The 24,719-nt window shown below is 43.1% G+C and overlaps 2 protein-coding genes across 2 annotated transcripts in view; one reads left to right on the top strand and one right to left on the bottom strand.

Annotated features, from left to right (window-relative positions):
* The window catches only part of LOC117058548 (vomeronasal type-2 receptor 26-like), a 92,334-nt gene that overhangs the window by 41,856 nt on the left and 25,759 nt on the right, over positions 1–24,719 (top strand). The window lies entirely within an intron of this gene.
* LOC117058550 (vomeronasal type-2 receptor 26-like) lies at positions 17,999–18,900 on the bottom strand. The gene has a single exon (XM_033169779.1). It carries the CDS (start codon positions 18,896–18,898, stop codon positions 17,999–18,001), a length of 900 nt encoding a protein of 299 aa, XP_033025670.1. The 5' UTR covers positions 18,899–18,900.

Consider the following 24,719-nt stretch of genomic DNA (forward strand, 5'->3'; position numbering starts at 1 on the left):
GTTTGGGTACGAATTAATTACATTAGGATATATGAATTTTCATATAAAAAGCATTTGGATACTGGGACTTGCATGTATAAAATAAAATTAAACAAATGGCAAGAAGTACTTATACTTTTTGGAGAGGGGGGAGAGGGAGAGGGAGAGGGAGAGAGAGAGAGAGAGAGAGAGAGACAGAGAGAGAGAGAGTGAGTTTGGTTTTCAACTCTTACCTATCACATATTTAATATTTACCAGTGTGTGTGTGGGGGGGGAATTGTAAATTCTTTTTTTCTTATAAGTTGTTCCCTATTGTTCAGTTCTGGCCTCAGAATAATGATGTAGCATTTAGGGGCAAAGATGCAGTGGCAAAAAAGTGATCTCGAGTACTTTTGCTACTAGAATATACAAGTATATTCTATCACTTATTTAAAATTTACCAGAATGGGGGAGGGGACAAATTGTTTAACTCTTTTTTTTAATAAGTTGTTCTTTGTTGTTCAGTTCGGGCCTCAGAATAATGATGTAGCATTTAGGGGCAAAGATGCAGCCCAATAACCCAGCACTGGAGGCCAAGATGGAAAAGATCTCCACAGCCACCATTCCTTTTCCACTCGTGCTCAGGTAGGCTGGGAAAAAAGACAGCCAAACACTGCAAAAGAGCAACATGCTGAAGGTAATGAACTTAGCTTCATTAAAACTGTCAGGCAATTTGCGGGCTGCAAATGCAGCAACGAAGCTGGCAATGGCCAGCAGGCCCATGTAGCCCAGAACACAATAAAACATGGTGTCTGACCCTTCGTTACATTGGACAATGATTTCTTCTGTTAAGGATTGCATGTCCAAATCAGGAAAGGGTGGAGATGTCATCAACCATCCAGAACAAATAGTTGCTTGAATAAGAAAGCAGGAAAAGACAATGGAATTTGTCATTTTTTTTCTTATCCACTTCCTCATGCTGGACCCTGGCTTGGTGGCCATGAAGGCTAGAACTACAGTGATAGTTTTGGCCAACACACAAGAAACGGCTACTGAGAAGATGATGCCAAAAGTTGGTTGCCGGAGGAGGCAGGACACTTTGCTAGGTTCTCCCAGAAATAACAAGGAACATAGGAAGCAGAGCAGGAGAGAGACAAGGAGAGAGTAGGTGAGGTCCCGGTTGTTGGCTTTGACTATGGGAGTGTCTTTGTACTTAATGAATGTTCCTAGCACCAAAGCTGTGATGAGGAAGAAAGAAAGGGCAACGGATGCTAAACTGATCCCTAAAGGTTCTTCATAAGAAAGGAAGGTCATCATTTTCTCAACGCAGGCAGTTTTGTTCTTGTTTGGATACTGAGCTTTTCGGCATCTGAAGCAGTCGTTCATATCTGAAAAATAAACAAGGTCAAATTTCAATACTGATTGAACAGTACTTTCTCTTGTATGTGACTGCTTCACTGACATGAAATTAAAGCTATTGGATCTATGTGTTCAGAAGAATTCAGAAGAAATGCACTTAGTAACAGAGTGGAAGTTGGCAGGAGGTTCGTCGCACCATTATACTGATTCACTTATTACTTTTTAACAGTATTTTGCCTTCTAATTTATTTCCTCTTTTGGATAAGAACATAAGAGCCTGCTGGATCAGGCCAATGACCCATCTCATCTAGCTTCACAGTGGCCAACCACATACATATAGGAAGCCTGCAAGCAGGACCTGAGTTAAACAGAAGTCTCCCCCAACCCCCACACTTCCCAGCAACTTGTATTTGGAAGAATACAGCTTCTGTCCATGGAGGCACAGCAAAGCCATCAGAGATAATAGCCATTGATATTCTCCATCAGTTTGTCTAATCATCCTCTGAAGCCTTCAAAATCTGTTCCCATCATTGCCTCTTGAGGGAACAAATTCCATAGCTTAATCATGTACTTCATGAAGAGGTTGATTTTATTTTGCCTGTTGGAATTATCCAACACTCAATTTCCATAGATGTCGCAGAGATCTGGTGCTATTTTTATCCTATATTCCCATGCATTGAACAATTTTATCCATTTTTATCGTGTTGCTTCTTACTCGCTTTTTGCTCTAAAATACCACCCTTAAATGCGTAGCCTTGCCATTGTCCTTACAGGAAGAACAATATGAGTGCTGCATGACTTACCCTCCTGGTTTGAAATTTCCCCTTCTGAACATGGAGCACAGCCATAGCAGCAAAACTTTTTCCCTTCTTTCTTTTTCTTCTGACTGCCTGGGTGGCAGTGGTCATTACACAGAGAAAGGGGAATCACCTATCCATAGCAGAAAAATCTTTTAGGAGATCAGAGAAACTGATTGTTTATTTGACTTCTATAAATGAAGTTCACCTCTCAGAAAAAAAGAGTTTAATATGAAAGAGCTGCATTATGCAGCTGCGTCAACATTGAATCCCATTATTTGGGATCCGCTCCAAACCTTTGACAAACTTAGCAATCATTTTGCAGAAAAACCCCCACATTCTAAGGCGCCCCAAAATAGTGTCTAACTTCCCCAACATGGTTCTATTCTGGTCACCCCAAATCCAATATTGTTCAATTCACTCCAAGCCTGTGCCAAACTTCTGCATTCATGGATTTTGGTAGGGCCCCAGGTTTGGCAGGTCAGCCACACAGTTTGAGGCCTCTCCAAAATGCAGTCTGTTCTGCAATATGCTGCAAAACAATTGAAAAACTTTGGCGTTTGAGGGTTCATTGTTGAGACAGCTGCCTTGTGCCAAGTAGGATTCTTGGTCCAAACAACAAACCAGTATTTCATTTTTAACCATGCCTGGAGATGCAATGGATTGAACCTGGGACCTTTCGCCAGCAATACGTTTTCAATTGCTGAGTTATTGTCTCCATACAATAGAAAAAGACTTTACAGAATGGGCGCCTATGTAGTAATTTCATTTATATACTCCAAGGCTTTGCTTTATGTATATGGAAGATCTTTCGAGGAGTTGGAGATGGTGTTTATAAGTGGTCCATGTTTCACAAACATATAGTAAGGTTGGTAGTGCAATAGCTTTGTAAACAAGCATTTTGGTTTCCCTGCGAATGTCCCGGTCCTCAAACACTCTGCACTTCAATCAGGAGAAAGCTGCACTCGCAGAGCCCAGGCGATGCTGGATCTCTATTCCAAACTTAAAAATGGAAAGTGTAATGCTGGTGGTCAACAAAAAAGGTTAAAAACTGTCTCAAGGCAAATCTAAAAAAAATGTAGTATAAACACTGACAACTGGGAAACACTGGCCTGCGAGTGCTGCAGTTGGAGATCAGCTTTTACCAAAGGTGTCATGGGTTTTGAAGACACTCGAACTCAGGACGCAAGGGAGAAACCTGCTAAGAGGAAGGCACATTTGGCAAATCCACACCGTGATCAACTCCCACCGGAAACCAATGTCCACACTGTGGAAGGACGTGTGGATCCAGAACTGGGCTCCACAGTCACCTACGGACACGTGGTTAAAACCGTGTTAATGGAAGACAATCTTGCTCGGCTACAAGGGATCCCGAAAGAAGAAGAAGAAGAAGAAGAAGAAGAAGAAGAAGAAGAAGAAGAAGAAGAAGGGAGATATAGTTATACAAAAATGTACTGGGTTTTTTCCTTGGCATATCTAAGTAGAATCAATTTGGAATGTACTCAGCAGCCACATTTTTCCTTCGCCATATCAGGTAGAAACAACAGAATTTCCAACATCCAAAGAACACATCATAAGAACAGTGAGGACGAGAAGGATTCCTAGAATGCAGACCTGATTAAATCCTCTGTGCCACACAAGCATATCTTCATGAAAAATGAATGTTTCTCCTTCAAGAGCATCAGGATTAACTGCTCCAACTTTCATTTGAAGGAAGGACTTGTTTGGAAATGTGATCATGTTTGTGATGTCAAATCTACCTTTCATTTCCCTTTTTTCATTAAAGGACATTGCTTCTCCTGCTGAGTTGTTAAATAAAATGCGTTGCAGAAAATAGTGGAGCTGATTCAAAGAGAAAAAGGGGGGGGGAGGAAAATATATATAGTGAAACCCAAGTATCAACAATCAGCTATTTTCATATAGCATATGGAAAGGTTATAACACAGCAATAGATGGAAATATTCTGTACATGCTAAATATACAGGAAAGGGGGACACTGTCAAAATGATGACTTTGGAATAATTGGTTCACTGAAATAATATTTTGTTTGCATTATGTTACCTGCCAAGGCTGCAGATCTTGAAGTTCAAACCTTTTGGCTCTCTCCATTGCTCTGTGCTTTGATTTGTGTGAATAAATAGCATGCAAAGCATGAGCCACAACAAAGACAGCATTGTAGATACTGTAGCTGTGGCCAGTCATGCCCATTTCAAACAGATGCCCGGGAAGACACTCTAACTTCTCCTCCCCTGTACATGTTTCAGTAACTTGAATGTGCAGTTCTGGGAATGTACAGTCAAATGTTTGCTCCCAGAAGTCCTTGAGGAAACCATCTCCTGAATTCCAGTAAGGTTTTATGATCTGAAGGAATTCATGAAAACTGAGAAGCTCTTCTGAGTGAATGGTGAAGGAAATGGCACATTGAAAGAGTTCAAGATCCCAAGACTTTTGATAATTCAATAATACAAAATCAATATGTGTTGTCATGATCCACACTTTTCTAAATGATGTGATTTCCTTATTTTCAGGATCTCGTAGAAATATAAGAAATCTCAGCCAGGTCAGTGTCTGAGAATCTCCATAGACGATGAATGTATTGGCTTTGTCATTTGTCAGACACACATAATAACTTTCGAGTATGTCAAAAAGTTCATCCAACATATCGAAATGAGCTACTTTTTCCATTCTTTGTGTGAAGGCAGAACAGATCCCATGTTGGTAGAACAATTGCTCCAGGGCCCGCAAGAAATTTTCTCCTCCTTCATCATCAATAACAAAGAGTCCAACCCATGTCCATCCAAAATGCTGGAGCAAGCTGATAATCGCCATATACTGATGAGCTTCATTGGGCACCATGCGGTAAAAGGAAAGGAAGTTATCTACCGGTATATCACTCTCCTCTTGGGGAAAGGAGCCATATGCAAGCTAACAGGGGGGAAGACCAAACATTATGAAGATAAGTGTAAACAATTACTTTTAGCATTTGGCTGTTCATTCAACAAATCTTTGTTGACACAATTGGTAGTTTTCCAGACAATTAAATTGATGGATGCTTCCAGTTTGAGGATGCTTCCATTTTCTAGAGTTGTGGTGATACTTAAGTATTGAAGAGCTATGGGTTGCATGTTTAAGGTGTTGTGTGTGTGTTTGCGGTGAATGTTGTGTAGATGCCAGGGTACATGCATGGTGGGACATTGTGAGCTCCTTGCAAGAAGGCTCTCTGGGGTCTCTTCAAAGGATATTGATTTTTCAAGATATATTAATGGGACAATAGAGTGCATGGCAGTTGACTTGTCTTAAAATGTACTATTTTCATGGCAGGAGAACTAACACCATGCAGATGTCCAATAGTGCAAAATAAGTTAAGACCCTTTAATCTGTTGCCAAAGCTCTCCAAGGAGGAAAAGTCTATGCTCAGCTTTCTAAGTCTTCAGGTGTTCTGGCTCCTTGCAAATACAAGTTTTCATGCAGTGTGTTGGTGTTGGAACTGTCCATGGTGCTGAGTGCTCTCTGCTTGACTCAGACTTTCACTGATGTAGGAATTTCTACTGGTAAGGAGTAATCTACATTTCTGATAGACATTCCAGCTTGTAATGCTTCAGCATCAGTCATATTCACTTTCTGAATATTAAGACCACTTTCAGAATGGTAAGAGAAGAGTGTGATTTGTGGAACAAAAATTCATGTCGCTACTCATAAAACCTACCTGTGGAATCTTGTAGAGCCTTAAGGTATCAGCCATATGGAAGGAGGTATCAGAGTTAAGTCCTCCAATTACAGCTACGAGGTTTCTCTGCGAGTCACATTTGTAGTTCGGAGCAAATCTATGCATTTCAAAGAGCAGGTCCAGGGTGTTACGATAGGTAATCCTTGCATTGTAATAGCTGTCGTAGATGTGGAAGCCCAGTGTGACATTGGGCAAGATGTTGGGATTCTCATTTATCACTTTTACAGCAAATGCCAAGGCCAGGGTGTGCTGGTAGAATTTGGTTATCATGCTGCAAATGAGGTTAGTTTAAAATTTCAGAGGAGAATGCTGCAATGCAGGAAGTAGATGGAACAAATTGCCATTTCTTTCTCTAACTGATACATATCAAACTATATTTTGTTATTGTTTTTGGTTTTCTAAAATAATAAATATCAAACTCTTCAGCCAAAATAAAATCCATCACTCACCATTTCATTCCTATTTTACTTTGACTATCTTTTAGTTAGCTCTTGTTTGATCTTTAATATCTCTTCTCTCCCCAAAAAGACAACAACAATCTCCCCTTCTTTCTCTTTGTACTCAAAGTAGCCATGAAGCTGACTTCAGTAGGAGTAACTTCCCAGTATTTTTTGTTTTAGATTGCAGACTTGGTTTAGGTGCAATCATTCACTTTTAATAAACCAGAAGATACCTTTTATATTGCTATGTACGACAGACATAGAAAAATGGAATGGAATGTTTTCTCTTAATCACAGTTTCAAGGTTCTTCAGCTTTCCATCACTACTATCAAATATATTCAATTTAAAACTTTATAGAAGAATAAACTTACTCCTCTAGACCAGTGTTTCCCAACCTTGTGCCTCCAGATGTTTTTGGACTACAACTCCCATCATCCCTAGCCAGCAAGACCAGTGGTCAGTGATGATGGGAATTGTAGTCTGAAAACAGCTGGAGGCACAAGGTTGGGAAACACTGCTCTAGACTTAGCTTCACTTCTCTATCACTATACCATGGTCAGAAATACATAATATATTGCTCCATATTTCATTAATTTAATGGTTGTGTTGTTAAGCCGTAAAATCTCCACAGGGTTCAATGATTTTTGAAGCTTGCATTTGCAGTTGAAGAGAGATGGAGAAGACAAAAGTTTTGGAATATGAATTCATGTTATTGAAATATTTTAATTCCAACCAAAAATCGGAATTTTGAGTGTTAGAATGCAGGAAATGTCCATATCAGTGCATGCAAATAAGTGCAAGTAGCATGCTCTAAGAGCTTTTTTTTTGGGGGGGGAGATTTATTATTTATACCTCATGCTCACTACAGCAAAGCTCATACCTCTTTTTTATCAATCATGGCTTGGGAAAGGAATTAATCTCCCATCACCATTAAACAGACTCCCAAAATACACTATATTGTGATAAAATTTCTAGATTTCTATATTTCACTTATCTGCCAGTGCCAGGTGTGACTTCATAGATGAGTGAAATATATTGAACCAGGTTTATATCTCACAAAGCAGACTCAAACAGTGTCTGATTCATGACATTTGTTCTAGGAAGATTAGACACTTTCAGATTATGTGCCTCAAGAACATGTAAAGCAGTAACCCCTCCACCAGCACCCCTCTTGCTGGTCCACGTTGGTGGAATTAAAACAAAGCACACCAAGTTTCCCTCCCTTTCTCCACACTGCTTTTCAAAATAGAAAGGATTCTCATTATCACAGGGAACAAAGCCATTATTTACTGCCTGTCTACTTAGTAGAATACACAGTACTAAAAATATATATACTGGAAGGATTACTCGCAAAAAATGAAGAGGAAGAGAGACTCTTACTGTGGATCATGGTTAAACAGATTCTGTGAAGGGTTTTCCATGAAGTCTTCTTCCATGATGGAATAATAGAACTGAGAAGCAACCCCACCGATGATGAGGCCACCTGACTGGTACCACTCATGTAGAACAGGTGTGATGGCCTGGGAGTCAGACTCTGATGCTGAACCTGAGGGATCCCAGCCTGCACAGGATTCCCCACCTCCAGAACCAGCTGAGCCGGGGCCAGGGCTTGAGCCTGAAGGATCCCCACCTGTGCTGGATCCCCAGGTGCAGGCATCAGCAGAGTCTGCTCTGGCTCCTGATGGGAGGGAGGACCCATTGCCTGCAGGTGCTCCACTCCCAGCCTCTTCAGAGGAAGCTGAGGCATCCCCTGGGTCCAGTAACCCACCAGCCTCTCCTGAGCTACAGAGGCTCAGGGCAGAGAGGCGAAGGGAGTTAAGTGTCTGCAGGAGGAGTGCTCGCCTCCAGGCCCGGAGGAGAGGCGAGTCTCCAGAGGATCGGGGCGGCCCTAAGCATAGGGCCAGATAAAAGCCAGCCAGACCCAGCCCAAGTTGCGTGAGCAACATAGTTGCAAGCGTGTGCTCAACCTGCAACCTTGTGCCTGAACCTGCCTTGGACCTTGACCTGCTCCCTGCCTCGCTCCCCGCCGGACTGACCTCCTTTGGACCCCTAGACCCAGGACTGGACTTGGACCTCGCTTCATGGACAAACCCTTGGGGCCAGCACAGTTTGCTCACGCCACACCCGCACTCCCCCTTCGCTGGGGTGCGTTCGGGAGGAACTAATAGCCATGGCTGACCAGGCGGCTGCGCTGGTGGCATTGGCCCAGGAGAACCAGGCCTTGACCCACACCGTGCAGCAGCTAAGCAATGTGGTTACGGCGCTTCAGCAGCGTTTGGATGCCTTACCGGCTCCTGGGGTCGCCGCCCCAGCTCCTGGCAAGTACCCCGTGGCCCTGCCAGAGAAATTTGATGGGTCCCCAGCCAGCTTTCCCATGTTTCTTGCCCAGGCCAAGCTGTATATTCAGGGGCGAGCTCGGGATTTCCCCGACGACCGCACCAAGGTGCACTTCCTGATCAGCTTGCTGAAGGACCAGGCGGCCAAGTGGGCGTTGCCGCTGCTCCGGCAAGACTCCCCCTTGCTGACAGACTATACGGGGTTTTGCAATCTTCTGGAAACCACGTTTGCCAACCCTCAGAAGGGGAGTCAAGCCAATCGGGCAATTCGGCGGTTGAAACAGGGCAAGTCCACAGTGGCCATCTACGCCACAGAATTTCGGCTGCTGGCGCAGGACTTGACCTGGAACGACTCTGCACTGCGGGACCAGTATCTCGAGGGACTTTCAGACGAGGTACTGGATCAGCTGGCCACGTTGGATCGTCCTGCCACACTGGATGCCCTCATCCAACGGAGTCTGCAGATAGATGATCGGTTGGAGGACCGTCGCCAGGCCCGGGGCCGCCGGCACTCCGGGCTCCCAGCGCCGGTGCTTCCCTGCAGTTCCGTGGCCAGAGCTGAGTCATTGGAGGAGCCGATGCAGCTCGGGGCAGCGCGGCCTCGCCTCTCCCCCTCGGAAAAGACTCGGCGTCGGGAGGGGAACCTGTGTCTCTACTGCGGTGGGAGTGGACACTACGCCCGAACCTGCCCTGAGAAACGCCAGCCGCAGGTGAAACGGCCAACCCCAGTAGCCGATGGCCCAGGCTACCTGGGGCCCCAAGCATCGCATGATGGGCCCTCACCAGTGGAATTGCAACACCTCATGATACCGGTGCGTCTATACCCCCCCGGTGGGCCCTGGATTCTCACCCACGCTCTGGTGGATTCGGGGGCAACCCGCTCCTATATGGACTCTGCCTTCGCCACTCAGCATCAGGTGCCGCTTCAGAACAAGCCGGAACCAGTACAGGTGGAGGCAATTGACGGACGGCTCCTACGCTCGGGCGCGGTTACTCGGGAGACCCAGCCCTTGGTCCTGTGCTACCAGCAGCACCGGGAGGTGCGAACCCTGGACATTGCCACCATGCCCCGGTTTCCCCTGGTGCTTGGGATGGACTGGCTGGAGTCGCACAATTTTCAGATCGACTGGGTCAATCGGACTGTACGCTTCCCAGACCCGGGTTCCCATGCTCAGTCCGAGTTAGTAGCAGCTGCCCCCATGGGGCAGGCTGTGTCAACGCTCCCTGCCGTGTACCAGGACTATTTAGACGTGTTCGAGGAACAGGGAGCAGACCAGCTGCCACCTCATCGGTCCTTCGACTGCGGCATAGACCTCCAGCCTGGGGCGCCCCTGCCTGTAAGCCGCCTATATTCTCTTTCGGAGCCAGAGCGTGAAGCCTTGCAGGACTTCCTTCGCAAGAACCTGGAACGCGGGTTCATTAGGCCCTCTACCTCACCCACTGCCGCTCCCGTACTCTTCGTTAAGAAGAAGTGTGGGGAGCTTCGCCTCTGCCATGACTACCGGGCCCTGAACAAGATCACCATCCCAGACCGGTACCCCTTGCCCCTTATTGCAGAATTGCTGGAGCGGGTGCAGGGGGCGCAGATGTTCACCAAACTGGACCTCCGAGGGGCCTACAACTTGATTCGGATCCGTGCCGGGGACGAGTGGAAGACGGCATTCGGGACCCGGTATGGGCAGTTTGAATACCTGGTTATGCCGTTCGGATTATGCAACGCACCCGCCGTGTTTCAACGGTACATCAACCACGTGTTCCAGGACTTGCTAGACAAATACGTGGTGGTGTACCTAGATGATATTCTGATTTATTCCCGTGACCCAGCCCGTCACGAGAGTCATGTTCGGTCCGTGTTGCAGCGCTTGCGGGAGCACCGCCTGTATGCCAAGCTCAGCAAGTGCGAGTTCCACCAGCGGTCAGTGGACTTCCTTGGACACCGACTCTCCCCTGACGGGGTGCAGATGGACCCTGGGAAGGTGGCTGCGGTTCGAGAGTGGGCAGCGCCCCGGAACCGCAAGGACTTACAGCGGTTCCTAGGGTTCGCCAACTATTACCGGACCTTCATTGCAGATTATGCTCATCGCACCACCCCATTAACCCGACTGCTGCGCCCCAAGACACCCTTCTCCTGGGATGAGGAGGCTGAAGTGGCATTTCAGGGGTTGAAAGCCTGTTTCCAGAGGGCGCCGATTTTACAGCATCCTGATCCCTCTCGTCCCTTCGTGGTGGAGACTGATGCCTCCAGTACGGCTCTCGGTGCCATCCTGTCTCAGCAACACGGACCCGAAGCGCCGCTGTTACCCTGCGCCTACTACTCCCGGCAGCTCCTTCCGGCGGAGCGTAACTATACCGTGTGGGAGCGGGAACTACTGGCCATCAAGGTGGCCTTTGAGGTCTGGCGCCATCATCTTGAGGGGGCACGACACCCGGTGGAAGTGAGAACGGACCACCGGAATCTGGAGTACCTCCAGACCACCCGCAAGTTGAACCAAAGGCAGATCCGGTGGGCGCTGTTTTTCTCCCGGTTCCAGTTCCGGATCCGCTACATCCCTAGCTCCCAAAACCGGAAAGCGGATGCCCTGTCCCGGAAACCCGAGGACGTCGCAGACACTGTACAGCAGGCAGTACCGACGACTATCTTACCACCAGCCACATTCCTGGCCACTCAGGAGGCCAAGCCACTGCAGGCTCGGGTGCGAGAACAGCAACGGGTCGACGCTTGGGCTCAGGAACGGCTCCGGGAACTGTCTGACGGGTCATGCCCTCGATATCCAGGGCTGGCCCTGCACCAGGGCCTACTGCTGCACCAGGGTCGTCTATACATCCCACCAGGACCATTGCGGGCTGAGGTTCTCCAGATGTCCCACGATGCCCCAGCAGCAGGGCACTTTGGGCGGTACCGGACCACTCATCTGGTAAGCCGGGAGTTCTGGTGGCCCCGCCTGAAGGCTGATGTGGCACGCTATGTTGCTGGTTGCGATGTCTGCCGGCGGGCCAAGGGTCCTACTGGGTGACCCCCCGGTCTGCTCCAGCCATTACCAGTCCCACCACGTCCCTGGCACACGGTCTCACTGGACTTTGTGGTAGACTTGCCCCCATCTCGTCACTGTACCTGCCTCCTGGTTTTCACGGACCATTTCACTAAGATGGTGCACTGTGCCCCCTGCCCGTCCATACCCACAGCTAAGGAGACGGCTCAACTGTACATGCAGCACATCTTCCGCCTGCATGGCCTTCCCGAGCGTGTGGTTTCTGACCGCGGCGTCCAGTTCACATCCCACTTCTGGCGAGCCCTGCACCAGACCCTTGGGACGGAGGTCTGTATCTTCGGCCCACCACCCGCAGACCGATGGCCAGACGGAACGGGCAAATGCGGTGCTGGAGCAGTACCTCCGGTGTTACTGCAGCTTCCAGCAGGATGACTGGGTCGATCACTTGCCATTGGCGGAGTTCGCCTACAACAATGCAGTGAACGCCTCCACCCAGCAGACCCCGTTCCAGGCCTCCTACGGCTACCATCCACGTTTGTTCCCGGACGTGCTGCCAGCTTCCGCGGTCCCCGCAGTGACAGACTGGCTTCAGGAGCTTCAGTCCCAGCAACAATTATTGATGGAGCAACTGCGCCAGGCCAAGGACGCATACAAGGCCCAAGCTGACCGACATCGTCAGGAGGGGTCAGAACTCCATGTTGGCGATCGGTTGTGGCTCTCTACCCGTCACCTGCATCCTTCTCGGCCCTCACGAAAGCTGGATGCACGGTTTGCCGGCCCATTCACCATCACTGCGCAGGTGTCACCGGTGGCGTTTCGCCTCCAGTTACCTCCATCACTCAAGGTTCACCCAGTATTCCACCGGTCCCTACTTAGTCCAGTCGCCCCGCCCGACGAGTTCCACCCAGACAATCCACGACCGCAGCCAGTTTTGGTTGAGGGGGAGCCTGAGTACGAGGTGGAGCGCATTCTCGACTCACGATACCGCAGGGGGAAGCTCCAATACCTCATCGACTGGAAGGGGTATGGGCCTGAGGATCGTTCATGGGAACCAGTGGAAAACGTCCACGCACCTGCCTGTCTCCGTGATTTCCATGCAGCTTACCCCAGCAAGCCTGGTCCGGCCCCTCAGTTGAGGGGGAGGCCTGGGAGGGGGGATGGTGTGATGGCCTGGGAGTCAGACTCTGATGCTGAACCTGAGGGATCCCAGCCTGCACAGGATTCCCCACCTCCAGAACCAGCTGAGCCGGGGCCAGGGCTTGAGCCTGAAGGATCCCCACCTGTGCTGGATCCCCAGGTGCAGGCATCAGCAGAGTCTGCTCTGGCTCCTGATGGGAGGGAGGACCCATTGCCTGCAGGTGCTCCACTCCCAGCCTCTTCAGAGGAAGCTGAGGCATCCCCTGGGTCCAGTAACCCACCAGCCTCTCCTGAGCTACAGAGGCTCAGGGCAGAGAGGCGAAGGGAGTTAAGTGTCTGCAGGAGGAGTGCTCGCCTCCAGGCCCGGAGGAGAGGCGAGTCTCCAGAGGATCGGGGCGGCCCTAAGCATAGGGCCAGATAAAAGCCAGCCAGACCCAGCCCAAGTTGCGTGAGCAACATAGTTGCAAGCGTGTGCTCAACCTGCAACCTTGTGCCTGAACCTGCCTTGGACCTTGACCTGCTCCCTGCCTCGCTCCCTGCCGGACTGACCTCCTTTGGACCCCTAGACCCAGGACTGGACTTGGACCTCGCTTCATGGACAAACCCTTGGGGCCAGCACAACAGGAAATGTATCAGTCTCAGGGCACCTCCTGGCTTCTTCGCACAAAACAGGAGGCAACAGAAAATGCAAAGTGAATGACCACAGCATCCTTGTAGTCAAGCTTTTCTGCAATCTTGGATGCTCTTTGCCTATCAGTAACTGCAGAATGACTTCGGCAAACTAGATTACATGATACCTGGCTCTGTCAATAGAGCACAACAAGAGAGATTGGAACACCTTATTTAAAAATCAAAGCAGCTATAAACACATGCTTTGTGTGCTAGGTGAGATTTCTAACACTGTGATTTCAAATCAGACCAATAATATGAAGAAAATTGGTAATGTGAAAAAGAAAATTGAGAGCCCTGGCTGCCTCTTGATACTACTCCTATCTCCTCATGTTACAGAGGTTCATTATTATAATCCCTTTCAGGGCTGTTTATTGACAGTTTTCCTATGCCTCTGGTGTTCTGACGAGGTGGACAAAGTATAGTGATTTGGATAATTGTATGGTGACTTAATAACTTTTAAAAAGTTTTAGTTCCAATGAGAGTTGATGTTTTTTTGTTTGTTTGTTTGTTTGTTTTTTTGCATTATGTTGAGTTCTGTTTTTATTCTCAAATCTGCCTACGTGCTGCCTCTCCCCTCAGTGGAATAATAAGTGGCAATTAGCTTGAAGTGTTCCATGGTAAGTGAAAATATCAGCAGGAAAGTCAAAGTGAGTCTATTTTGTTTTGTGACTCAAAGCAGCAAATCTTATAAGAAAATATCTTTTAGTTTCTCTGCGCGAAGTTTGATAGCGCAGAATTGGAAGGGAGAAAACGCGCCAGATATAAAAGAGTGGAAAATTAAATTACAGGAATACGCTGAGATGGCCCAGTTGACCAACACCTTAAGAGGAAATAACAGACAAGCTTTTGTGATAATATGGGAGAAATATAGAAGGTATCTACAAAGCATCAATAACGGTATAAAGTCTATGGCGGCCTTTGAGTGACTCTGGAGTCATAACGGGAATGTAATACAGGACATGGCTAAATGTAGAATTTGGAATGTTTTTGAAAGGAGACAAAAGATAATATAGCAGTGTTGAGCACATTCGTAATGAGAAAATGAATGTTCATAGGGAAAAGATGGGAAGTCTAACAAAAGAGATTAATATTTGTGTGCTCTTTTTCTTTTTCTTTTTCTCTTCTTTTTCTTCTTTTTTTCTCCTTCTTTTATTTTATTTTATTATTCTGTCTACTTCTTCTTCCCTTTTTTTTCCTCCCCTCTTTCCTTCCCCTCTCTCCCCCCCTTTCCCCCTCCCTTCTTGTTTTTTTCTTTTCCTTCTCTCTTTCTTTTTTTCCTTTTTTTCCTTTTTTCTTTAGTATTGTATTGTTAAAAAGATATAAAAGAATATAATATGTGTAGTTTTACATTTTCATGCTTTTCATTATTAGTAGCATTTTTGTCATTATTGTGTGCATGAGGAAGCAAGAAAAACGAGCCAACGAAAGAGAAATTATATATGGGAGAGTACATACATTTTATTAATTTATATAGTGGAATTTAATTTGTAAAACAAGTACAAATGAAAAGTATGTATAAAATGTTTGAGATAATGGCGGATGTAAGAAATCGAAATATAATAAAATATTTATTAAAAAACAAAAACAAAGCAGCAAATCTTGAAACAAAGGTGACTGCTCAACTCCAGTTTTGCCACATGACTGTGCAGCTATTATTTCTGTACATAATAGATTTGTTGTGAAATCCAGATTTGTCATCAAGCAGAGAGAAATTATACTATTGTGACAATAACCATGAAATAAAGAGGTGCGACACAAGTGAAGTAAGGGTGAAACAAAGGACTGGGTTTATTTAAATTGTACAAATTCTCTTCAGTGTGATTTTGCTCAATCTCAGCTGTTAATCATTCTGGCAAGCCACACACAATGCCACCTAGAAGGGGTTGGATTGAACTTCACCTACTTCCATCAGCCCCTCACCTAAGGGGGGAGGGAGGCCTTGTTGACCCACCCCTTCTTGGGGCCCCAGAACTCTAAGAAGGTGTTATATGTTAGTTCCAATGGCAATCTGGACTCAATAGATAGGCCTCAGAACCCAGAAGAAAATAACTGGGTCTCACATTTCTCTTTATAGGTGTTTAAGGATGCTCACCAAACACTTACCTGCAAAAAAATATGCCCATATCAGCCACATTAGAGCAAGTCATGTAAGCACAGAATTGTAAAATTTGAAGGCCCAGGCAGCAAATAAAGTTAAGGTATATTTAAGCCCAAAGAAGGTGCTTAAAAAAAAGAGAAGAAACAGAAGACACAACATATACATGCAGTTTATTCTATCTCATTTTCTGAACTACTGCTACCATTTTCTGTTTCTTCTTCCTCTTCCTCTTTGTCATTTTTCTCATGGACTTCTAAAAGCTTTAGGTTTGCACAGATTGAAACAAGTTTTTCTACCCTTTCACAGGTCAGTTTATTTCTTACCAAACATAGAACAGATTCTTTCACATGCAGCAGAAGATGCAGGAATCTGCAGTAAGAGAGAGGCAAGAGGTGTCAGAGGTTGTGTGGTGCAGAGACTTTGCCACCATGTTGCAGGAGGGATGTTTTGCAGAATCCCAGAATGTACTCATGGCCCAAATACCTGGAGATGTTCTACATTCTGCAACATTTGAAAGTACTTTTCCAACATCAAGTCCTAAGTGCACAGCTTGTTTGTCAAATGCAGCAGCTGTATTCTCATCACTCAAACCTAGAGATGGGAAGGCCTGGGCAGAAACCAGAAAAAATGGGAGAGGGACTCGCCCCCCCCCCCATTTTTTTGCAAAGCTGTTTTTTCCCGGAAAAAAAAGAAGAAAAATCAGTTTGATATAGTTTGAATTTTAACACCAATTTTTTCAGCAATCCGTTCATCTGCACTTCCGTGAGAAATTCCTAAACACATGGCTGTGATAAAAATATCTATTTTTGAACACCTAAGTGTTCAAATAGTGTTGTAAAGCAATTCAAATTGTGTTCTAACAGTAATAATTGAGGATATTAAAATTCCAAGAAATATAAGGAACACTGTGTTTGATGAGGACGTGTTTTGGGTTAAGCTGCAGAACTCCCTAGAGATTTTAACACCAAATGACCACTTTTTGTAGATGCTAACTAGCACTGGAATCACATGGAAGATGATACACTACATCACCCCAAACTAAACTTCCATGACAGTGAAAAACAATAACAGGGGACTGGGAAAGGCATCAGGCTGACTTGCCCTGGATAAACACAAGGCATACTCATCCGAAATGAATCAAAAATTTATTTAGGTCATGGGGATGATTCAATTGGGGGGAAACATCCTAATTAAGCATACCACCAGGAAGGGGGCAGGGGAAGGAGACATTATATCTCCTGCTCCAAACCAAGTCATGGTATAAGGCAAGTTCCTGTGTTTAGGTTCTTATGTGTATTACAAGTAATTCATTCCTGGTTCTTGATACCCTCTATTATCTGTGGGAATCCATTCATGATTGAGTTGATAGTCTTATTATCTGATAACCTTATGGCTTCCATATCCTACTTTAGCAACTTGAAGATCAGGAAATCAAACTGTTGGAATTCATGGCCTGTTTCCTGATATAGATATAAGTTTATATTCGTTTGTACTTAAAGAAGCATCCATGGCAGAAGCTCGTTTAAGTCAGGCAATCAAAGCTCGGAATGCTGAACTAGGAATATGGGGATTGGATATGGGAATTGAAAGCTGAACTAGGAATATGGGAATCAAAACTCCAAACTTTGATGTGACAATATTGAAAGGAGAGAGCTGTATTTCTCATGCAACGTTTGACATGAGATAGATAAATGTTTCCCTTAGAGAGGGCAGAGGGCAGTCAAATGCAGGGCAACCAGGAGGAGCTCAACAAGCTCCCATTCACTCATACCACAGAGGCATAAAGAAACAATGTGCATGTCTCTTTTTGTCACTTTCTACCATTTTCACAATAACAAATTGCAGTACAAGTTTGTAGCAGTACAAGTATTTCCTCTTCCTTTGAGCAAGGATTCCTCTAGTATGACCTGTCTTGTGAATCTGTAATTTGGGACTAGAATGTTTTGTCAGATCAAAACCAGGTCTCAATAAACCAAAGGGAGCATGGAAACGGAGGGAATCATCTCTATGTAATCTGTAGCTTGACTCAATACAGCAATTGATCAGAACACATTCCTGTTTAGAAAACTCTTGCCAGGCACTGCTTCTCTGTTGACCTGCTATGGAGCTCAGCTTTCTCTCCTTCCTTTGTTTTTGTTTTTTTTCCTTTTCAGCATTTTCTATGGATATTGTTTTGCTTACTGTTTTTATTAGGCTATGCTAAGTAAATGGAAGCTTTTTTTACACTTTAATGTACTAGGTTCTAATTTCATAGGAAACACCCACTCTTCTCTGGTTAGCTCATTTAAATACCCTCAATCTTTCATGGGACTGGTGGCAGTTAAATGAGAGATATATGAGGTGAGGGGATTAAATAGGATTTGAAGAACCAACAGAAACTGTGTGAAGAGACATGCAAATCATTTTAAATGAACTTGTATCAATAGTATAAATGGACCAAACCCTTCATTTATGATATAATGGTGGCAAAACAAAGTGAGACTTTAATTCTTTCTCCTTATTAGTTGTTCTTTGTTGTTGAGCTCAGGCCTGAAAATGATAATGTAGCATTTCGGGGCAAAGATGCAGCCGAGTAACCCAGCACTGGAGGCCAAGATGGAGAAGATCTCCACCATCACCATGTACTTCCCTTTGGTGCTTAGGTAGGTTGGGACAAAGCACAGCCAAACACTGCAGAAGAGCAACATACTGAATGTAATGAACTTGGCTTCATTGAAACTGTCAGGTAATTTGCGGGCCAGGAATGCTGCCAGGAAGCTGAAGAAAGCCAGGAGACCCAAGTAGCCCAAAACACAGGAAAACAGGGTCACAGACCCTTCATTACATTGCACAGTGATTTCTTCCATTAGTGAGTGCATGTCTAAATCGGGAAATGGAGGAGAAGTGATCAACCACAGAGTGCAAAGACTTGCCTGAACGAGGGAGCAGGAAAAGACTATGAAGTTTGCCAGTCTTTTCCCCACCCATTTCCTCATGCTGGACCCTGGTTTGGTGGCCATGAAAGCTACAACTACAGTAATGGTTTTGGCCAACACACAAGAAACAGCCATGGAGAAGATGATGCCAAAAGCAGGTTGTCTGAGAAAGCAGGCCATTTCCCCTGGTTTGCCAAGAAATAAGAAAGAAGATTGAAAGCAGAGCAGTAGAGAGATGAGGAGAGTGTAGGTGAGGTCTCGGTTGTTGGCTTTGACAATTGGGGTGTCTCTGTGCTTCACAAAAGTGAGTAACACTAAAGTTGTGACAATGGAGAAAGAAAGAGCAATTGAGGCTAAGCTGATCCCTAAGGGTTCTTCATAAGAAAGAAAGGTGATCGTTTTGGAGATGCATCCATGTTTGTTCCTGTTTGGATATTGGTCTTCTGGGCATCTGAAACAGTCATTCATATCTGTAAAACAGGAATGGGTCACATTTCAAATGCAATTCATATACTTCCCCTGCCTCCCATGTGGCCATTTCTGGAGTTCAGCCTGATCATTCTTAATGAACTGGAGTAATATAAAAATGCACTTTAGTGTTACAATAAGCCCCCAATCTATGTACATTAAACTCAGGTGCATTTTGCTTCACACACATGGCAAACAAAATTTAAAAATATAAGAAGGTGGAAACTGATATTAAAAGATTACAAGGAAATAAGACAACATCTAACAGGGTAGATTCGGTATCATCAACTAAATGAGGTGTTCAAGGCAGACAAGTAAAGGAAATCCCATTACTAGATAAAGAGCTACTATAAAATAAGGCAAAAGTAATTTCTAAAATTTATGAAAATACTGGAGTGGGATGTGAAGACGAACAAGTAAAAGATGTTATGATTAGATGGGTTATGGATATAGATAAAACTATCGAATTAGCATCATTGGAAAAGCTATAGAAAGGGAGTTGGAAATTTACGTCTTGTGAAGCAATAAATGAAAATTTAATAGAGATTTTTATAGATGGTATTTAACACCAACCAAAATATGTAAAATGTATAAAACAAAATCAAATTTTCAAAAGGTTTGAAAATTTTTTCAAATCAAAAGGTTTCTGGGATACAGTACACAAAGAGCTAAAGAAAATGTTCAAACAATTTTTTGTTAAGAAAACAGAAGCATTTTTATTGGGGATTTTAGACAGAGATATTGCCAGAGAAAATAAGAAAATATTCCTTTATGCTACAAGGCCTGTGAGAACACTAATTGCTAAAAATTGGGGGGGGGGGTTGAGAAACAATACCGACAAAAAAAGAATGGCAAGACAAATTATTTCATTATATGGAATTGACTACATTGACAGAGGCAGTTAGGGGCCAGCCCAAACAAAAATATCAAAAAGAATGGCAAAAATAAAAAAAAGTTTATCTTAAAAAGCAGTGCCCTCACATTAATACTTGGACTTGTTTCAATTAATTTCAGCAAAATAATTTATGGTACTTAAGTTAAAAACAGAAAGACTAAGGGATAATTAAAAAAAAACTAAAAAGGAGACAGTTTACCAAAAACTGAAAAGAGAACCGGGTTGAGGATGAAGGAAGTCAATTGGAAGAAGAGTTGAAATATGGTGTATTTTGAGGTGAAACTCGGAAAATTAGAATATTGTGGAAAGGTTCATTTCTTTCAGTAATTCAACTTAAAAGGTGAAACTAATATATGAGATACACTCATGACATGCAAAGCGAGATATGTCAAGCCTTTATTTTTTATAATTGCAATGATTATGGCATACAGTTGATGAGAAACCCAAATTAACAATTTCAACTTTGGGGTTTTCGTCAGCTGTACACCATAATTATCACAATTATAACAAATAAAGGCTTGATATATCTCGCTTTGCATGTCATGAGTCTATCTTATACATTAAACTCCAGTAGCCAATGAAAACAATTGCTTACATAAATGGACTTTTCCACAATATTCTAATTTTTTTAGTTTCACCTGTATATTGTGGAAGAGTTGTTTTGTATAAGTTTCCATACGTTATTATGTTTTATTTGTATCTTTTTTGCTTTTTGTTCTGTTGCTGTTTGTTTGTTTGTTTTTTGATTGGGCATTATTATTTTTATGTTTAGTTTGATAAGTGTGTATGTATGTGTTATAAAATAAACTCAATAGAAATATATATATAAAGTGACTGACAAATTTAATAATAAACAAATGCAGCGCAGTGAAATTTATTTACCTGGGAACCAGTGGTTGACCAGACATACATTTCTGGTACATTATCACTTCACCAGTTCCTATCTTGAACTTTCTGCATCTCCAGTTATAAAATTATAAGCTTTACATAAGGATATAGCTGAGTAGGCGTAATTAATTCTAAAACCTTGAATTTCCCAGACTCAATCAATCCACACCTTTTAAAAAATGAACCAAAGAATCCAGCCACCTACATCACACTAAAAGGATTTACACATTCTTGACTCAAATTTTCCATGTGCTGAAACCAGAAGCCTTTTTAGTGGGCATCCTAGGCCAAGATATTTCTAATTGTGATAGAAATTGGTTTATGTATGCCACAACAGCAGCTAGAATTTTGATAGCTAAAAACTGGAAGACAGAAGAATTACCATCGATAGAAGAATGGCAGATGAAAATGACGGACTATATGGAGCTCACAGAGATGACCGGGAAACTCCATGACCAGAGGGATGATGCAGTGGATGAAGATTGGAAAAAATGTAAATTGTATTAAAAAAATTATTGTATGATTGATAATTAGATATAACTAGGAGAAAGTTAGGCTGTAGATGTAAGCAAGGATAAGTGGTTAAGATAGATGGTTATAAGTTAAGAAAAATAGATAAGACTAGATATTTAGATAAGTTTTGGTATAAAATATTATTTGGTAGGTTGTTTAGAAGTTACTAAAGATGACTGACAAGGAACGCAGGAAGAGGAGATAGGAGGATGTCCAATACAATGTGAGGTAGAGATATTAGATATAAAATAGAAATGTATGTTATTATGTTTGTCTTGTTTATTTTTATGTAATTGTAGGTATGAGTGTATTTTTTGTGTTAAAAATGTTTAATAAATATTATATATATATATAAAAACAAATTTTCCATGTGCTGTTACAGAGGGGAACTATCCTCCCTAATATGCCATCTGTTGAACTGTAACTGCATCTACCAATTATAATCACACTTTGTCCCCCCCTAACCCCCCCCCGAATTTCGTTAACATTTTCATGGTCATCATCATGACCATCATAAGCATTGTTAACATCTGTCTGCTGACTTTGTAATAGGTTTGTTTAGGCAATTTTAATATTCTTCTGTTTAAAATATTTTAAAATAGGCGCGCAACATGATCGTTTTGACTATTTTAAGGCTTACACTCAAATCAGTGTACAATGTATGGCATGAGATTAATTCATTTTTCTAAATGTGAAATTGGTGGAGCTTACATTTTAAACCATGTGCGGTTTGAACTATGTGTGTTTGCTTAAAAGTAAATCTCAATGGGTCACCTAAGGCTCATTCGTTTTTCAAAGTGTTCTTTGGAAGATAACACAAGACAACGAAGAAACATTGCAAACAGCATGTGATCAAATATTAATAAGTATATCTTAGGCCCCATGGCAGTTCTCTTATGAAAATAAAAACAAATTCTTTGTCACACACCATTCTGGTCTGAAATCTTCCCTTCTGGACATGGAGCACAATCATAGCAGCAAAATTTCCTTCCTTCCTTCCTTTTCTTCTGATGACCAGGGGAGCAGCAGTCATTACACACAGAAATAGGCACCACCTACCCATAATCAAGAGAGAAAAAATTTAATCGCAAATTAATTAATTTATTGGTTTTATTTTTGCTTGTGGACTTGAAATCAACCCATCCCAGGAACTTTAAATATAATTTTAGAGACCTTATCATTGATTTATCTGGCTCTTTATTATTACAGGCCAGTGATATTTTCAATTCCTACTTGGAAATGCAAAGGATTGAACCTGAGTACTTTGGATTCTGTTCAATGGGAGAGAGAGAGAGAGAGAGAGAGAGAGAGAGAAGGGCCCACAGAAATACTCCTGGACCCATACCTGGTTAAAACCCTTGTGCCATGTTATCATTTCCTCATGAATGATGATTTTTCTTGATTCAAGAGCATCATCATCCACCTGTCCAACTTTCACTCGAAGGAAGGACTTGTTTGGGAATGTAACTATGTTCATGATGTCAAGTAAACCTCCCATTTGCTTTTTCCCATTGAAGCTCACAGTTTCTCCGGCAGAGTTGTTGAATGTAATGTCAGGAAGATAAGAGTGGAGCTAATTGAATCATAACAAAAAGCCATAAATGGGTTAAAAATTGATATATGATCAAAACCTAAGGCAGTGATATAGAAAGTCCCTTGTTTTCAAATATGGTTTAGGTATTATAAAGTAATCTAAATGATAGGAAACCAACATAATTCATACCCATTTAAGTTTTACCACCATTTCCCCTGAGTGTAGGTTCTGCTGGGTTTGTGGGTCATGTGAATGAACTGAAAGGGTTTTTCAATGGGGGTGGGGAGTAATTCTGACCCTGCCTAGCACCGCCACAACAAGACCCCTCTTTTGTAACTGATTGCATCCTCGGCTCAGCCAGCTGAGGCAAAGATAACGTGGGATGGAGGGAATACAGCATTGCATCTGCCCTTATCACGGCAGATCTTGGGTTTGGATTGCTCACTATGTGTGGGAAATTAGCTCTTATTCCCTAAACAGATGATAATTTCAAGCGAAATGTACATGAGATGATGTGAACATACACAACACACATCTCTACATTGCAGGGAGTTGGACTAGATGAACCTTGGGATCCCTTCCAACATTACTATTCTATGATTCTGAGTTTGTCAGTGAATAAGATGAATAATCCCATTTCATCAACTACTTGTGGAGGATAAAATGGATCCAGCCCTACCTCAGACTATTCAATCCATTGAATAAAGAAGATTTTGATTTCAACACATTACTGTACCTGCAAAGACTGCTGGTCTTGAAGTTCAAATCTCTTATCATGGACCATCGCTTTCTGCTTCAATCTACCTGAGTGCATGGCATGCAAAGCATGAGCCACAACATACACAGCATTGTAGATACTGTAGCTGTGCCCACTCATGCCCATCTCAAACTGAGGCGCAGGAAGGCTCTCCAGCCTCTCTTCCCCAGTACATGGTTCATTGCTTTCCATTTGTACACTGGAGTTTGGGAATGTACAGTCAAATGCTTCCTTCCAGAACTCCTGGAGAAAACCATCTCCCTCTGTTCTATCAGGCTTTAGATTCTGAAGAAATTCATTGAATTCTAGAACCTCTTTTGAATGAATTGTGAAAGAAATTGCACCCTGAAAGAGCTCAAGATCCTTTACTATGAAATCAATTTGGGTTGTTATGATCCATACCTTCCTAAATGATGAACCTTCCTTATTTTCAAAATCTCGTAGAAATACAATACCTCTCATCCATAAAATGGTCAATGATTCTCCAAAGAGTATACATGCACTGACTTTAGCTTCTATTAAAGACAAATTAATATCCGAGAACACACCAAATGTTTCACTCAGCTTATCTATACGGCATATTCCTGGTATTTGTTGGTTGAAGGCTGAACAAATTCCATGCTTGGAAAGCAATGGTTCCAGGGTCTGCAAGAAATTTTCTCCACCATCATCCTCTGCAACAAAAAGTCCAACCCATGTCCATCCAAAATGCTTCAGTAAGTTGATGATCCCCATATACTGATGGCTGTCATTGGGTACCATGTGGTAAAAAGAAAGGAACTGATCTGCATCACTCTCCTCAGGGGGAAAAGATCCATATGTGAGCTAAATGGAATTGTACAGAAATGATAGATTTGTGTTTGGATAAAACTTCATTTTTGAGCATGTGCTTTTTCATTCAACAAAGATAAGTGTTTAGGACAGTTCAATCCAAGGACTTTTCCAGCTTTATGTTCTAGAGTTATTGTGAATTATTATTATTATTATTATTATTATTATTATTATTATTATTATTGTTGTTGTTGTTGTTCATATTATTATTTTCAGATAATTTTCCTTCATTCTGCATATAATTTCTGGGAATCTTGCATAGCTTGTAAGGATAGCACCACAGTGAAGCTTTACTACTACTGCTGCCGCTACTACTACTACTACTACTAAAACTAATATTCTAAATGAAATCCCATCCAGTAATCTGGCAGCTATATTAATGTTTCCAAGTCTTCTTCCTAGG

Source organism: Lacerta agilis, chromosome 14, assembly GCF_009819535.1.
Source record: "Lacerta agilis isolate rLacAgi1 chromosome 14, rLacAgi1.pri, whole genome shotgun sequence".
Lineage (NCBI taxonomy): Eukaryota > Metazoa > Chordata > Lepidosauria > Squamata > Lacertidae > Lacerta > Lacerta agilis.

What these genes read in the sequence shown, in the direction of transcription:
- LOC117058550 (XM_033169779.1), bottom strand. Translation starts at nt 18,898, where the DNA reads ATGAATGACTGTTTCAGATGCCCAGAAGACCAATATCCAAACAGGAAC.